The sequence below is a fragment of the Narcine bancroftii genome, chromosome 9 (assembly GCF_036971445.1).
Source record: "Narcine bancroftii isolate sNarBan1 chromosome 9, sNarBan1.hap1, whole genome shotgun sequence".
Taxonomy (NCBI): Eukaryota; Metazoa; Chordata; class Chondrichthyes; order Torpediniformes; family Narcinidae; genus Narcine; species Narcine bancroftii.
Window position 1 is genome coordinate 74569385 of NC_091477.1, and position 16587 is coordinate 74585971.

General features: G+C 44.0%; 1 protein-coding gene across 1 annotated transcript in view; it reads left to right on the forward strand.

Annotated features, from left to right (window-relative positions):
- ky (kyphoscoliosis peptidase) overlaps nucleotides 1-16587 on the forward strand; it is a 126786-nt gene that overhangs the window by 19664 nt on the left and 90535 nt on the right. Inside the window, exons 4-7 of the mRNA XM_069896493.1 lie at nucleotides 1924-1998; nucleotides 2918-2942; nucleotides 5894-5962; nucleotides 12565-12606. Coding sequence (XP_069752594.1) covers nucleotides 1924-1998; nucleotides 2918-2942; nucleotides 5894-5962; nucleotides 12565-12606 — 211 coding nt within the window. The remainder of the gene's footprint in view (nucleotides 1-1923; nucleotides 1999-2917; nucleotides 2943-5893; nucleotides 5963-12564; nucleotides 12607-16587) is intronic.

The following is a 16587-nucleotide window of genomic DNA, read 5'->3' on the forward strand; positions in this document are numbered from 1 at the left end:
GAGAGGATGTTTCCTGTGGTGGGGGAGTCTGGGACCAGGGGGCACAGCCTCAGAATACAAAAATCCCCTTTAGATGAGGAGAAATTTCTATATGGTGTGAATCTGTGAAATTTATTGCTGTGGACAGCTGTAGAGGCCAAGTTGCTGAGTATATTTAGGACAGGGGTAGATAGGTTCCTGATTTGGAAGGGAATCAAGGGTTATGGTGAATCAGCCATATGTGATGTGATGAGCCAAATAGCCTAATTTCACTCCTATGTCTGTTGACTTATGGAGAACGGGTCAGTCAACATTTCGGTCAGGACCTTTTCATAATAATGTGTAGGTCCATGAAGGTGATAGCTAAGAGATGGTGAGATATTAGACAGAAGGTGCAAGAGGTGAAGAGGGAGGTAGAGGGAGAGATCACTGAGATCAGAGAGACTGGACTCCCATTGAGACAGCATAGGATTCCCTCCCTGAACAACTTCCCTGAATTATTCGGATATTACAGCAATTTATCAAATTTCCTGAGAGCTGAGGATCCTGGTCTCTAAGTCACATGCCCAGGTTCAAAACGAACTGCCCACCAGTGGAGACGTTGCATCTTTGAAAATGTCCTTCAGCTGTTGAACAAAGAGGGAGGGGTATTTTCAGTTAATGCAGCAGATACCTGGGATAATCCTATTGGAAAACAGTTTAGATGGTGCCTTCCTGCCTTGGAAATCCCTCCACCCTATCAACAGTGCATTCACTGTCCACAACATTGCATATTCAAGTGCTTTCTATTAGTGATTGTGGACTGATAGATAGTTCGCTCATTTCCTGTTGGGTCTGGATGAGGATACATGGACTTCCAGAGCTCTCTGTGCATCAATACCATTAAGAGCCCTGCCATTAACTGTATACATTTGACTTCCCAAAGTTCAACACCTCCCACTTGTCCGCATTAAACTCCTTCTGCCATTTCTCTGCTCAGATCTATAACTGATCTGCGTCCTGTTGCATTCTTTGATATCTACTATGCTGTTCACAACTCCCCAAATCTTTGTATCATCAACAAACTTACTAACCCACCCATCTTAGTAATTTATGTATATCATAATTAACAGGGACCAACAAGCTCACTGCAGAGCACCACTGGTTACAGGACTCCAGCCTGAATAACACCCTTCCACCACTAACCTTCATCTTCGATGAGCCATCAATTCTGCTTCCAAACCACAAACTCGTCATGGGTCCCATGTATCGTCAGCTTCTGAATCTGCCTACATCAGGGATCTTGCCAAATACCTTTCTAAAGACCATGTAGATAATATTCACTGCCCTTCCCTCCTCAACTGTCTTTGTCACCTCCTCTCAAAACTCAAAGTGGTTAGATAGAATCTGCCCTCACAAAGCCAAACCATTTCCACATCGATTGCCTGACTTCCCAAATGTGCATAGATCTATCCCTAAATATCTTTGTGCATCTGTACAAATTATTGTTTTGGCTGCACTTGAAGCATTGTTTGTCATTCCAGTCACCATAACTCAGAAACCATCTTGGTTAGCAGGGATGTGTTGGACTGAAGGCCCTGTTTCCTTCATTTTATGATTCTATGGCAACATTCACAACTGCCCAGGGCAGGTGAAAAGACAGCTGTTCCCTTTGATGGTGAAAGACTGGAGAGAGGGAAGACTGAGAGTGGTAGAGGGGTGGGGGAAGCCCAACCAGATGGGGTGGTAGAAGGGGGGAAATAAAACACAAACTCAAACCATTTCCACAGCAACGGTAGTCCGGCCAATTAAGGCTCCAGCTAGCCCAGCCACTGAATGTTACAATATGGGGACTATAACCATCTTTCTCCACTTTTTGAATTATCATGTACACTCTAAACGACAGTGAACGATCTCAGTGGAATCCCTTCAATTCAATTTGAAATGTTTGTCTTTGCTTATCAGTGTTTGAACAGAATGGAAGAGACTGCAACTATGCCAGACCTCTCAAGAAACCACAGGAATACAGAGTCGATAAAAGTAAGGAAATGGAACAATCTTCTACATTCTTGTTCATAACTAGATCAAGTTATTTTGTATTGTTATCTTCACAGTTATACAGCATAGAAACAAGCCCTTTGGCCCAACATCCATGCCAATTGTAATGTCTCTCTACACTGATCCCATTTGCCTGCATTAGGCCTCAATCCCTCCATTTCTTTTCTATACAAGTACCTACATAAATGCCTTTTAAACATTGTAATTATACCTCCTCCTCCGGTAGTTCATTCCATATAAGTACTACTCTCTGTGTTGAAAAGCATACCCCTCCGCTCTCCTTTAAATTTCTTCCCTTCATCCTATATCTTTAGTTCTAGATTCCCCATCTTTAAACTCTGTCTATCTACCCTATCTCTGTCCTTTAGAATCTTATAAAGTTCTGAGATCATTTCTTACACTCCTACATTCTAACGACACCATCCCTCCCCCTCTAATCTCACCCTATGTACAACCTTCCATTCCAGGTCACATCCTGGTGAGTGTCTTCTGCTATTGGTCCCACATCCTTCCTGTAATGTGGTGGCCAGAACTGCCCACAGGACTGTTTGCAAATTATTTCAAATCATGAGCTATGACAGCTGTATTGTTCCTTTATATTGGCATGAATGCACTGGCTTCCTGTAATTTACAATGGTTTATGATGATTAACTGTGGTTTACTGTGGTTTACTATGGTTTATTTGGTTTACTGTGGTTTACTATGGTTTACTGTGGATTACTGAAGTTTACATGGTTTAGTGTGGTTTACCATGGTTTACCATCAATTACAGAGTTTTACTATGATTTACATGTTTACTATGGTTTTATGTGTTTGGAAAGTTTTGACAAAGGTTGGGGTGGTTGCCAAGGCTATATTTTTCTGTAAAGTTACTGCCGCCAATTCTCCTCTTTTGTTTAAGATTCTGTACGTTGTTGAGCAGAAAGGCAAGTTAATATTTTTTTATTAATTCTATTCCATTTGAATAGTCATTTTATTTTGGGGCAGCAAAATTGGCATGGAAATATTCAATAGTCTAAGCAGCTCCTGTGGAGAGAGAAACAGCTGATGTTTTGAGGTTTGGATGTGTTGTCAGATATACGTAAGAGAGAAAAATAGGTTCATTTCGGATGGAGAGGCAGTGGGTGGAACAAAAGGAATGTCTCTGTCAGGATGACACCAGGCAGAATGATCTCATGGAGGTGTCCAAGATCATGAGAGGAATAACATCTTTTTAACCAGAGCAGAGGTATAGGTAACCAGAGGACATAAGGGAAAGAAATTTCACAGGAACCAGAGGTGTAGCAACTACTTTCCTTTATAGTTTCTTAGAGGATCAGCAAATGTTGTTGTTGTTGTTGGCTATGACTCGTTCAAGAAGATTCATACTAAAGTTGAGTTGAGTTTCCCAAAGTTTATTAAACGATATTAAACGTAGTTATTATCAGTTGCTATGCATTGCTACTAGCCATTAAAATGTTGTTAGACGGTCAGTAGAAATTGTCGGAAACATGCTTTGTTTCATCCAGTTCACAGAACAAAAGAACTAAACTAACACATGCAATCTCTACCATGGCCAAGAATCCAACTGTAACCTTGGCTGGAAGATGTTACTAGGACACCACACAAAAAAAAAGATAAACAACAACCAGAAAGCCCCATACAGAATTGTTTGCAAATTTGAAATCCATTTTAGCCCTTAAAGGAGGAGTACCTATTTTACACAGAGGGTGTTTGGTGTATAGAATGGATTGCCAAAAGTGGTCAAGGCACGTGCTATTGAACATTTAAGAAAAGAAATTGGATGGATGCAGGAATAGGATGGGTTCAAGGGATATGGGCCAAACCACAGGCAGGTGGGACTGGTGTGGGTGGGACATTTTGGTCAGTGTGGGTAAGTTGGGTCAAATGGCCTGTTTGCATGCTGTACGATTCTATGACTCCTCAACCCAAGTATATTTGGAATCTCTGAGGAATGTGGGAAACCTGCCCTTCAAAATGCAGACTCGTACAGGACCAATGCTCTGTTTATTACTGAGATTCTGTAAGACATAACGATTGGACTTGCTGCAGGTAGCCAAAGAGATACCAGGGTCCTAAGCAATATGAGCTGGAATGGCTGCAGGGAGAGGTGCTTCTGTCTGCAGGGGGGCCTTAGCTCAAGCACACAGAGTGGTGAACAGTGATTCATTTTCCTTGGGTGATACATTCGGCCATAAAAGTCAACTCATCTTGAGGGAGTATCATGCTTCCTGTGGGGCAGAAAGAAAAGGATGTTTGAGGTTTGGATGTGTTGTCAGATATACGTAAGAGAGAAAAATAGGTTCATTTCGGATGGAGATAATCCTCTGAAGCCCTGGTTTCTTGGACACCTGACATTGGTAGGCAAGCTGCCTTTTCTTCTCTTTAGCTAGGCTTTGGTATCTTTTATGACCTATTGGGGGAGCAGGCATTTCCTCCGTCAATGCTCCATCCAACCAATGGCAATTCTGCACGTGTTTCCAGTCCCATCAGTCATGACAGGGAGGCTTTTCTATTTTTCTCCAAGAGCCTTGAACCCACAGCCTGTGAGAAGAGGAAAAAATTTACAAATATTTATATCAATATTAGTTTATATTATATTAGTTTATATTATATTATATTACTTCTGGCCATCTAATTACACCAAATTAACATATGAATCCTGTACATATTTGGAGAGTGGGAGCAAACTGGAGCACCCAGAGAAAACTCATGCAGGATACGGGGAGAATGTCCAACCCTCTTACAGACAGGGGCAGGTTCAAACCCGGGTCACGGTCGCAGTAATAATGTTACAGAAACCTTGATATTGCCAAACTGAACCATAACTTTCAAAAGAGAAGAAAGATAGTGGTTGCGAGCAGCTCACACTGGCAGGGAAGTTTTTGTCAAGCTAGAGAGGGTGCAGGGAAGACTTATGAGGACGTTACCAGGGCTCAAGGGCTTGAGTGAAAGGGAGAAGTTGAGCAGGCTGGTGCTTTACTCCTTGGAGTGCAGGAAGATGAGGGGTGATCTCATAGAGGTATACAAAATCAAGAGAGAAATAGATTGAGTGAATACAGAGAGAGTGTTTTGGCCAGAGCACCTTGCAACCCTTAATCATTCCACCGTCAAATGCTCTCAATGCAATAAAGATTTTCCTTCAATCCCACTCGAGTCAAATGTGAACTATCTCCTCATGTGGCAAATTGTGAATGTAAAGATAATTTATTCAAGTGTTATTGTCACATTATATCGGATACAGTGAGAAGGGTTTGTTTTGCAGGCAATCTAGCAGGTCAACTCTAGCATGCACACAGCCATACAAAGTAGAAGAGTGTTATGTAACAGCAATAGATGGGTTCGCTCATAGCAAGGGAAGGATCAGAGCATAGTTGTGGGGTGCAATCAGGAGGCTGATGGCTATGGCAAAGAAACTCTTTAAGTCTGCTGGTGTGCAAATTCACATTCTCTCCAATGGGAAGAGGGAGAAGAGAGCATGTCTGGGATGTGATATGTCCTATACTCTGTTGTAGGCAGTGGGAGATGCAGATGGAGGTGGTGGAGGGAGGAAGAGAAGTTTGTGTGATGGCTGAGCTGTGGTCATCCCCCTCTGAACCCAAAGGATGGTTTATCATCATTGCATGAAAATGTCAAAGGCTTTTGTCTGCTTTCATCCACAATTCCCCCAGATTATCTTCATATAATCTACCTGAGAAGTATGAAAGGGATATGGAAACCTGTTCTACTTGCATTGCGTAATGTTTGTGTCGTCTTCAAAACTGCTCAATGTGGGTGGATTTAAAATCTCTTGCAGCACTTGCTGACCAAATGAAACACACCAAACTATTATCTTGAGTGATGCCCTTTGCCAAACATTTGGCGTTTTCTTTTCAAGGTGCTTATCCCATGCCGACTGAATATCAAGCCAGAAAGCCATCGAGCTCACTTTATCCCAACTCGTCAGGTAAGGTCCCTCACAGATACACTGAGCTCAGGACAGCTGGAAACATTGCTTACTGAAATGATGAATGATGAATGATGAGCGATCAGAGGATGGGGGGGTGGGGGTCTTGACAATTGTTCAATGTTGCAGTGAAAGATAGAACCATAGAAATAGAACTCTGGGCGAGTTCTATTTGCCTGCATTTAGCCCATCTGAGTCCTAATGTCATTTGAATGTTATCATTGTACCCACAGCTTCCCCTGGCAGCATGTACCAGATGTGGACCACCCTCTGAGTGAAAAGGGTGCCCTTCAGATTCCTCTAAAGCAGGGGTGCAAACTCAAATTCACAGAGGGCCAAAATTAAAAACTTGGACTAAGTAATGGGCCAAACTAAATATTTATTGAAAATTTTCAACAACATCTGCATGTTTTCTCTTCTTTCAACATATGTAATGTTAAACTTCTTCTTATTAAAATAAATGTTTAATAATAGTTTTGGTTAAACTCTTTCCAGAAGAAGCATTAACAAATGAGAAATAAAATATTCAATAAATAATATTTCTCTATAGCCTTTAAGCTCCTTTTCAATGTTTTTTTTTCACAAGTCAACAAGTCAAAAAAATAACCACTTGCTTCAATGACAAACAGGTTTGTCTTTTAAAATGATGAACATATAGTCTGCCTCCCACCTGTCTTGAAAGGTCCTGTTTTCTGTCTTTCGTTTGGCCATTTTTCGTAAGGGGTTTATTACATGTGAGTTGGGCGACAGGTCGCAGATGCTAATGAAAGTAAAGAGAGGATGTGGGGGCGATTAGCGGGCTGACGGGCTGGCGCCAATGCATTTGCAAAGCATTCTGGGATTTGTAGTATTAGCTGTGCATGCGCTATACTGGTGCGGCGGCCAGCGGGCCAGCTCTAATACATATTTGATATGATCTTGTGGGCCAAATATAATTATATCACAGGCCAAATTTGGCCCGCGGGCCTGAGTTTGACATGTGTGCTCTAAAGTGTCTCCTCTCTTGCCTTAAATCTCCAGTTCACACTCAGTTCTAGAATTGTGCACCCTAGGGGGAAAAAAGACCATGAGCATTCAATTTATCCATGTCCCTCATGATGTTACAAACCTCTGTAAACTCACCTCTCAGCCTCCTACACTCCAAAAAAATAAGGACACAACCTATCCAACTTCCCTTATAAAAATCCCTCCAGAACTGGCAACATTGGGGCGAATCTCCTCTGCACCCTTTCCAATTTATTCCTACAGATGGGCAACCAGACCACACACACTTCTCCAAGTGTAGTCTCACCAATGCCTTGTTCAGCTGAGTCATTAAGTCCTAATGAACTGCAAGCTATGCACCTGTGCCCTGGGATTCACAAATCTGCAAGTGTTAACATCCCTTGTTGAGATTGGACACGGCAATGTTCCAACTTAAAAAGAGATGGTGTTCCTCAAGGTGACAATGGGGCTTCAGCACTGTGAGGAAGGCTGCAGATAGTGGTCTGGAGTGGCACGTTCAGACTGTGGAGTTTAGACAAATAAACAGATGGACAAAGTGTTGGGGCAATTAAACAAGGAATGTAAATTTGAGATGGGCCACTAAGTGTAGTGGGTCAGTGAGGTTTGATTGTGGACAGGGTTGTAGAGCTCGTCGAAAGAACCAAAGACTTGTTGATCCAAACCAAGGCTTTTATTAGCAAAAGACAGGAGCTCTTCACAGGTGGCCGACCTGTCCGGAATGATCCGAGCTGGCTAGGGACACAACCCTTTAAGGCCCAAACAGTAGGCGTGGCTTAGCTCTCAGCCAATCGCTGTAAGCACAGTCTAGATACTGTAACTATATACAGTATATACATTGGTGATAGATCTGTACTATCACAAGGGTATGTGAGGAGCGGCAAGTGATGAGTTGCTGCACCAGGACTGTTCAAACAGGCACATAGGGACAAGCGGCTAGGAGCTCACTGACCAGGTTGGGTGAACAAGTCACGTGAAAGCTCAATGACACCCAAAAGACTGATGCAACATCGTGCTGCAGTGGACTGTGCAGGGTGAGCCAGATACAGCAGAGTGCTGGCGGACCTGAGAGGAATACACAACCTGGAGTACAGGCGGATGTGGGTGACAGCAGTGTAGACAATGTAGGGTGAACCCGAAACAGGGCATGGACAGCGTTGGGGCAACCAATCAACATGTAACAGCAATGGCCCAGCCCATGAAGGACATCAAGTGGGGGAACTGTGAGTTGACCATGCAATGTGAGGGTGTTTAGCAGGACAAGCCAGCCATCTTGTGATATGATTCAGTGGATATTGGTGAAGAAGAAGCTGAAAGGAACAGCAGTCCGGGGTGGGGGAACCTGCACACTGTGAAGGTTGTGAGGGATCTGGGACCATGGGGGGAGGAGCGGGAGATCCATGGACCATGTGGGGGGGTGGAACCTGCAAACTGTGAAGGAGGTGAGGGTTCTGGGACCATGGGGGGAGGAGCGGGAGATCCATGGACCATGTGGGGGGATGGAACCTGCAGACTGTGAAGGAGGTGAGGGATCTGGGACCATGGGGGGAGGAGCGGGAGATCCATGGACCATGTGGGGGGGTGGAACCTGCAAACTGTAAAGGAGATGAGGGATCTGGGACCATGGGGGGAGGAGCGGGAGATCCATGGACCATGTGGGGGGGTGGAACCTGCAAACTGTGAAGGAGGTGAGGGATCTGGGACCATGGGGGGAGGAGCGGGAGATCCATGGACCATGTGGGGGGGTGGAACCTGCAAACTGTAAAGGAGGTGAGGGATCTGGGACCATGGGGGGAGGAGCGGGAGATCCATGGACCATGTGGGGGGGTGGAACCTGCAGACTGTGAAGGGTGTGAGGGATCTGGGACCATGGGGGGAGGAGCGGGAGATCCATGGACCATGTGGGGGGGTGGAACCTGCAAACTGTGAAGGAGGTGAGGGATCTGGGGACCATGAAGTGGGGGGAGACCTATGGACCATGATGGGGGGTGGGAGGAGACTGGTCAGGAATGATCTCAATCTTATTTGAAAAGTGGATGCAGCATGGTTTTCATGCCGACCTGTGTAGAGGTCAGAGCATGGTGAATCAAGCAGATTGTTCAGAATGGAAAACGAGGAGATGGCCTCGGGTGCACCAATAAAAATTGATCTCACACAAAACTGAAATGAAGATATAGTCTGGTGTTCTAATGGATCTGAAATGGTGAAGAACCCGTGGAGGTTAGATGAGAAACAGAGCAGTATTTGGGCAAAAAACTGAGGAACTCACTTCAGAGGTGGGCAACCAAGTGTACATAAAATATAGAACATTACAGCACAGTACAGGGCCTCCAGCACATTAGGTTGTCTCGACCTGTGTAAACCTACTCCACAACAATCTAACCCTTCCCTACATCTCACCCATAGCCCTCTAATTTTATTAAATCCATGTGCCTCTCTAAGAGTTCCTTTGATGCAGTACTGGGTTTTGGGAATGCCCCTGTTGAAGTATTGGGCTGTGGGGTCGCGCAGATACAGGGTTGAGTTGTGAGGATGCGCTGATTCAGTATTGGGTTGTAGGATGCTCTAAGGCAGTGTTGGGTTGACAATCAGGGGCTTCGGGAGGGAAAAAGTCTGTTTCCATTTTAAAGTTGATAATTTTTTGCAATCATTTATTGGATCAGCAAGTTTGCTGATGACACAAAGATAGGAGGTGTTGTGGACAGCGAGGAAGATTTTCAAAGCTTGTAGAGGGATTTGGACCAACTGGGAGAATGGGCCAAAAAAATGGCAGATGGATTTTAATGCAGACAAGTGTGAAGTGTTGCATTTTAGAGCAGCAAACCAAGATAGGACGTACACAGTAAATGGTCGGGAACTGAGGAGTGCGGAAGAGCATAGAGATCTGGGAATACAGATACATTGTTCCCTGAAGGTGGTGTCGCACTGGACAGGATTGTAACAAAATCTTTTGGCACCTTAGCCTTTATATATCAAAGTATTGAGTATAGGAGTTGGGATGTTATGTTGAAGTTGTTTAAGACATTGGTGAGGCCAAATTTGGAATATTATGTGCAGTTCTGGTTGCCTAACCTCAGGAAGGATATGAAAAAGATTGAGAGTGCAGAGATTTATTAGGATGTTGCCAGGTCTTTAGGAGTTGAATAATAGGGAAATATTAAATGTTAGGACTTTATTCCTTGGAGTGAAGAAGAATGAGGGAGTTTTGATAGAGATTTACAGGATTATAAGAAGTACAGACAGAATAGATGCAAGTAGGCTTTTTCCACTTAGATTGGGGGAGATAAATACGAGAGGTCATAGTTTTAAGCTGAAAGGGGAACAGTTTAGGAAGAACATTAGGGGAAAGTTTTTCACTCAGAGAGTGGCGGGAGTGTGAAATGGGCTGCCATCAGAAGTGGTGAATGAAGGCTCGATTTTGAGTTTTAAAAATAGATTGGATAGATACATGGATGGGAGAGGGTCTGAAGGATTATGGAGTAGGAGCAGGTCAATGGAACTAGCGAAATAGTGGTTGGCACACACTAGAAGGGATAAATGGCCTGTTTTCTGTGGTGTAGCATTCTGTGGACAGAGTTTGGCTGCAGTGTGTCCAGGGATAATGAGTATAATCATTGAATCACAATAATCGAGGACATGCTATTGGAGAGACCCCTTGGTCAAATGAGTCAGGGGCATGTGAGTGACTTCGGAACGAGGGTGGGGGAAGGAGCTTGAGAGAAACTTTACTGAATCAAATGCTGACTATGTTTTTTGAGAAGCTTGGTGCATGGCTCCCACTGTTGAAGGTTGACCTAAGGGGTTCCACACTGTGGTCCTTTTCCTTTTTCTTCAGCTCCTTGGGCCCCTTTTGGCTTTGGTCTTCATTCTACCACTCCCACTGTCCCTCCTGGCCTTTATTTTATCACTCCTCATGTATTCCCCACTCTCTATTTTTTTTAAACTTAACTCTGATATGTCCCCTAAAGTTTCCTCCATTCACGTTAAACAGATGCCCTCATGTATTAGTCATTGACGCCCTTGGATAAGTGTTGGCTGTCTGTGCTCTCTAGATACCTCACCTCTCATGCTCCGTCACTCCAAAGAAAAATGCCCTCACACTGTCAATCATGCTTTATAAGCTATGTTCTCCAATCCAGGAAACATCCAGACAAATCTCCTCTGCACCTTCTCCAAAGCTTCCTTGTCCTTCCCGTAATGAACTGCCCAGAACTGAACACAATACTCCAAATGTGATCTAATCAAAGTTTCATAGAGCTGTAACATCACCTCATGGCTCTTGATCTCAATCTCCCAACTAACAGCTCACCATATCCCTTTGTAACCGTCCTATCAACTTGCACAGAAACTTTGAGCCACGTTGACTATACTTCTCCAAATGTTCAAAATCCTGTCCTTAAAAATCCTCTCTAATAATTTTTCCACCGCTAACATCAGACTCACTAGTCTATAATTCCCAAGATTCTTGAACAAGGAAACTAAATTTGCCATCGTCCGGTATCGGTCCTATGGCTAAGGAGGATGCAAGATCATTGCCAGCGGCCCAGCAATTTCTTCCCAAGCTTGTACAGGAACATATCTATTCTGATGTTTTTCAGAAGCTCTGAGACTATATTTCTTAACCTCAACATGCTCCAGCTCATTAGCCTGTTCTGCTCTGACCTCACATTCATCGAGCGCTCTCTCTATGGTGAACACCGAAGCAAAGTATTTAAGGGCCTCCCCTACCTCCTCTGCCTCTAGGCATGTTTCCCCTTTATCCCTAATCAATCTTGCCCTCACTCTTATCATCCGTCTGGTTATATGGTTACTCATGAGCACATTGAATGCCTTGGGCTTTTTTTTAAATCCTACTTGCTAGTGTCTTCTCTTGTCCACCTCTCACTGTCCTAAGTCCCTTCTTTCTTTCCTCTATACCTTATAATTCTCAAGAGCCCAGCCTGGTGTTTGCTTCTTACCCTGAAATATGCTTCCTGCTTCCTCTTGACTAGCTGCTCCATCTCTTGCAAACCATGCTTCCTTTACCTTAACAACCTTTCCCTGTCTCAGTGTGACAAACCTATCAGAACCATGTGCAGTTGGGACCTCAACATTCCTGCACATTTGTGCTGTGAATTTCCCTGAAAAAATTTGTACCCAACTTACTTACTCCTTAATCCCATCATAATCCCTCCCACCCCCCCCCAAATTAAATCCTTTCCCTTATTGCTTTCTCCTATCTTTGTCCATGGCTTTGCTAAAGCTCAGGGAGTTGTATCTCTGAAATGTTTGCCCAGTGAGAGGTCTGTCCCTACCTGGTTCATTTCCCCGTACTAGATCCAGTCGAAGTAGCTATTCTTACTGGTTTGCCCAGAAGGTCGATTGATATCGTTAAGAGTCAAAGGAGAAGCTGGAGATAACTTCTGGGGTGACTACATTTACTTAAGTGTGGTACCCATGTAACCACACTCTATTGGAATGACCATGGAGTCGAAGTTACTCTCAGGCATTCATCCGGTACTGGCAGTTGGAGAGCAGTCTCGATGTGGTCGCACTTGAATAGCAACAGGCCTCATTTGCAGAATCTCTTGATTTATAATTACGGTGAAACCTCTTTGCAGAATCTTCTGATGGTGAGGAAGGGAACAGCCAGGATAAATCAGGTAATTACGTTTAGTGATGGATTCACCTGGACACCTAATCAAGCATTTGATTTCTAGAAATAACACGTTGCTCTTCATTGGTCAAATTTCATCTTCTAATCAGTACAAATAAATAGGGCAGAATAGTTAGCTCAATGCTATTACAATGACAGTGACCTAGTTTTGAACCCCCCACTCTCAGTAAATACCACGTGGTCTCTCTTTACACCATCATTCTCACCTTCTCTCCTTATCACGTCTGCCTGGTTCACCAATCCCACATGGGGCCCTGTTCCATCCCTCCCGCCCTGCCCTCTTTACATCAGCTTCTCCCACTTCTCTGCAGTCTCAATAAAAGCTTTGGGCTTGAACCGTCGACCATTCTTTCACACCTCCAGCATAGCTTGCTTGGCTATAGCGTCTGCAGCCTCCTGTGCATCTTCCGTCTGCCTGTGCTCAGCACGTTTAATCCACTTGGAGACTTTCTTATGTCATCTTTGGCTCCCGAAACAGATGGAAAGTTCTGGAAGCACTCAACCAGACCAGCCACGGCCATGGGAAGATAAGCAGAGTGAACGTTTCAGGTCAAAGAGCCTTTGTCGCAAGATCCTCTTCCGGTTCAGTCAGAAGGGATGGGGTAGCTCCCTCTTCAAATCTGGTGACCTTCAGATATTTGTCTCCATCTTACACTTGCTTCAAGATGGCCATTAGAACATGATAGGTGGAGGGGCAGGTAGTATAGAAATATAGAAGCTGCAGAGAGACAGATAGATGAGAAGATTGGGCAAGGAAATGGCAAATGAAATATAATGTTGGAAAGTGTATGGACATGCACTTTGGAAGAAGGACTATTAATTGGGTGGGAAGAAAATTCAAAATTTGGAGGTGCAAGGGACTCAGGAGTCTTTGTGCAGGAAACCATAAACATTAACCAGATTGAATCAAAGAAGCAATAAGAAGACAAACACAATGTTGGCATTCATATCTAGAGTAATAGGGTATTAGGGCAGGGATGTGATGTTAAAGCTTTATAAGACTCCAGTAAGACCTCATTTGGAGCACAGAGTATAGATTTGAGCTCCTTATTTAAGATAGGGTGTGCTGGCATTGGAGCGGGTTCAGAAAAGATTCAAAAGAATGATCCCTGGAATGAAGAGATGAGCATATGAGGAACATTTGATACCTCTTGAACTGTACTCTTTGGAGTTCAGAAGAATGAGGATGGACCTCATCGAAGCATTTTGAATGTTGAAAGGCCTGGCAAAGTGGATGTAGCAAAGTTGTTACCTTGGTTGGAAAGTCTAGGACAAGAGGGCATAACCTCAAGATTGTAGAGCACCCATTTAAAACAGATGCAGAGGAATTTCTTTAGCCAGAGAGTAGTGAACTTCCGGAATTTGCTATCACGGGCGGCTGCAGAGGCCAAGTCAATGGGTGTATTTAAGGCAGAGATTGATAGCTCTCTGAATAGTCTGGATATCAAAGGTTATGGGGAGAAGGCAAGGGAGTTGAGTAGGAGAATAGATCAGTGGGGCAGAGTGGACTAAATGGGCCTCATGGTCTCCTATATCTCATGGTCTTATGATTTGAACTCATAGCCAATTGCAGAGTCAATCCCAGCCGAGGCCAGTGTAATTAAAGTGTCCTGATGCTTTCTTCAGTCTTTCTTCCACAGTGTTGTATTCACCATCAGGAAATGCTTCAAGAGGTTGGTCATGGCTCATGTTAACTCCACCCTCCCAGCCACTCTCAACCTTCTCCAGTCCACATATTGTGGCAACAGGTCAACAGCAAATGTCCTAAGCTCAGCCCTGGAACTTCTGGACAGCAGCGGCATCCATGTCACATGACTATTGAATACAGCTTCACCTTCAAGTCAATAGATCCAAACAAGCTAATCCCCAAGCTACATGACCTTGGTCTCAGCACCCCTCCCTGCAATTAAATCCATGATCTTTTATCCCACAGGCTGCAATCAGTGAGGGTGAGTGACAGCACCTCCTCCGTGGTGATCCTCAGTACTGGGGCATCACAGGCTGTGGAATCAGTCCTATACTGTATTCCCTGTATACCAGTAATGGACAAGCATCATCAAATCCATCACAGATGAAACCACCTTTGTTAGCAGGATCTCTCACAAAGACAAAGCGGAATACAAAAGGGAAATGGAGGGACTCGCGGATCAGTGCCAGGACCACAATTTGTCTCTCAATGTTACCAAGGCCAAGGAGCTAGTTATAGACCTCCAGAGGAGGAGCAGAATCACTCTCTGGTCTATATCAATGTTGATGAGGTGGAGATGGCAGATAGCTTTACATCTCTGGGGTAAAGATCTGGAGTGACCTGTCCTTGTCCACCCACGTCGATGGAATGGCTAAGGAAGCACACCAGTGCCTTGACTTCCTCAGAAGCCTGAGGACATTCAGCACGTCACCAGCATCTCTTAACAACCTCTACATGTGCACCATTGAAAGCATCCCATCAGGGCGCATCTCTTCATGAGGGCTTCTCCACCCAAAACGGCAAGAGACCACAGAGAGTTTGGCTTAGTCCATCGCACACATATCCTTCCCCTCCATCAACTCTATAACTCCAAATGCCTTGAAAAGAACAGCCAACATATTAAAAGGCTCATCCCACCCCGGCCACACTCTCTTCATCTCCCCCTCTCCCTCTCTTCATCTCCCAATTTCTTTCCTATTATTATCAGACTCCTCAATGATCCCCAAAATAGTAAAATTATGATGCCTTTGCTCTGTCCCAACTGATCTGTCTCTGTAACTCTGCACTTTTGTATGTTTATACTGGGACTTGTACTATTGTCAGAGTACTTGTGTGACATCGCATACAATCTGGGATTCCTTTTCATGCAGGAAAATCAGCATTACCACTTATTGGGAGTGCAAGATAAAACTGACGTGCACATGTAAACAAATAAAGAAATGTAAACAAACTGTGCGATAGAGATCAAAAAATGTCATTAAAGCTTAAAAGTAAGAATCCTTAAATAAGTCTCTGATTGAGTTTGTTGTTGAGGAGTCTGACGGTGGAGGGCTAGGAGCTGTTCCTGAACCTGGTGGTACAAATCTTGTGGCACCTATAGCACTGTAAAATAAGAGCATGTGCTGGATGGCGTAGATCCTTGATGATTGCTGCTGCTTTCTGATAGCAATATTCCCTTCAGAGGTTCTCGATGGTAGGGAGGGTTTTGTTTGTAATATCCTGGCTGCGTCCACCACACTTTGCAGGGCTTCACATTCGGGTATTAGTGTTCCCATACCAGTCCATGATGTAGCCGGTTAGCACACTTTCCACCACACCTCTAGAAATTTGCTAGGGTTTCTGATGTCATACCAAACCTTCACAAACTCCTGAAGAATTAGAGATGCTGACATACTTTCTTCACAGTGCCAATGGTGTGTTGGGTGCAGGAAAGATCCTCCGAGTTAATGACTCCCAAAAACTTAAATGTGTTCACCCTCTCCACCTCTGCTCTCCCCAATGATCATTGGATTGTACACCTTTGGTTTTCCCATCCTGACGTCCCCAACCAGCCCCATAGTTTTGGTGACATTGAGTGTAAAGTTGTTATTGGTGCACCATTCAGCCAAGTTTTCAATTTCCCTCCTATATGTTGACTCATCACCCTTTTTCATACAACCCTCTACCATGGTTTCATCAGCAAATGTGTTGCTGTCGTACAGTCGTACGTTTAAGCAAGTAGAGCAGATGGGGTTAAGTGTGCAGACCTGTGGTTCTCCAGTACTGATGGAGATTGTGGAGATGTTCTTACCAAACCTTCACTGATTGTGATTTGGAGGTGAGTGAATACATGATCCAATTACACATGGGGTGTTGATTCTCAGGTCTTAGAGTTTGGTCAGCAATTTTGAGGGGGTGATGATGTTAAATGTTGAGCTATAGTCAATAAAGAGCATTCTGTTGTAGGAGATGTCCACTGATCTGGTCATTAAAAAAATTCTATCTCTACAGTTTTGATAA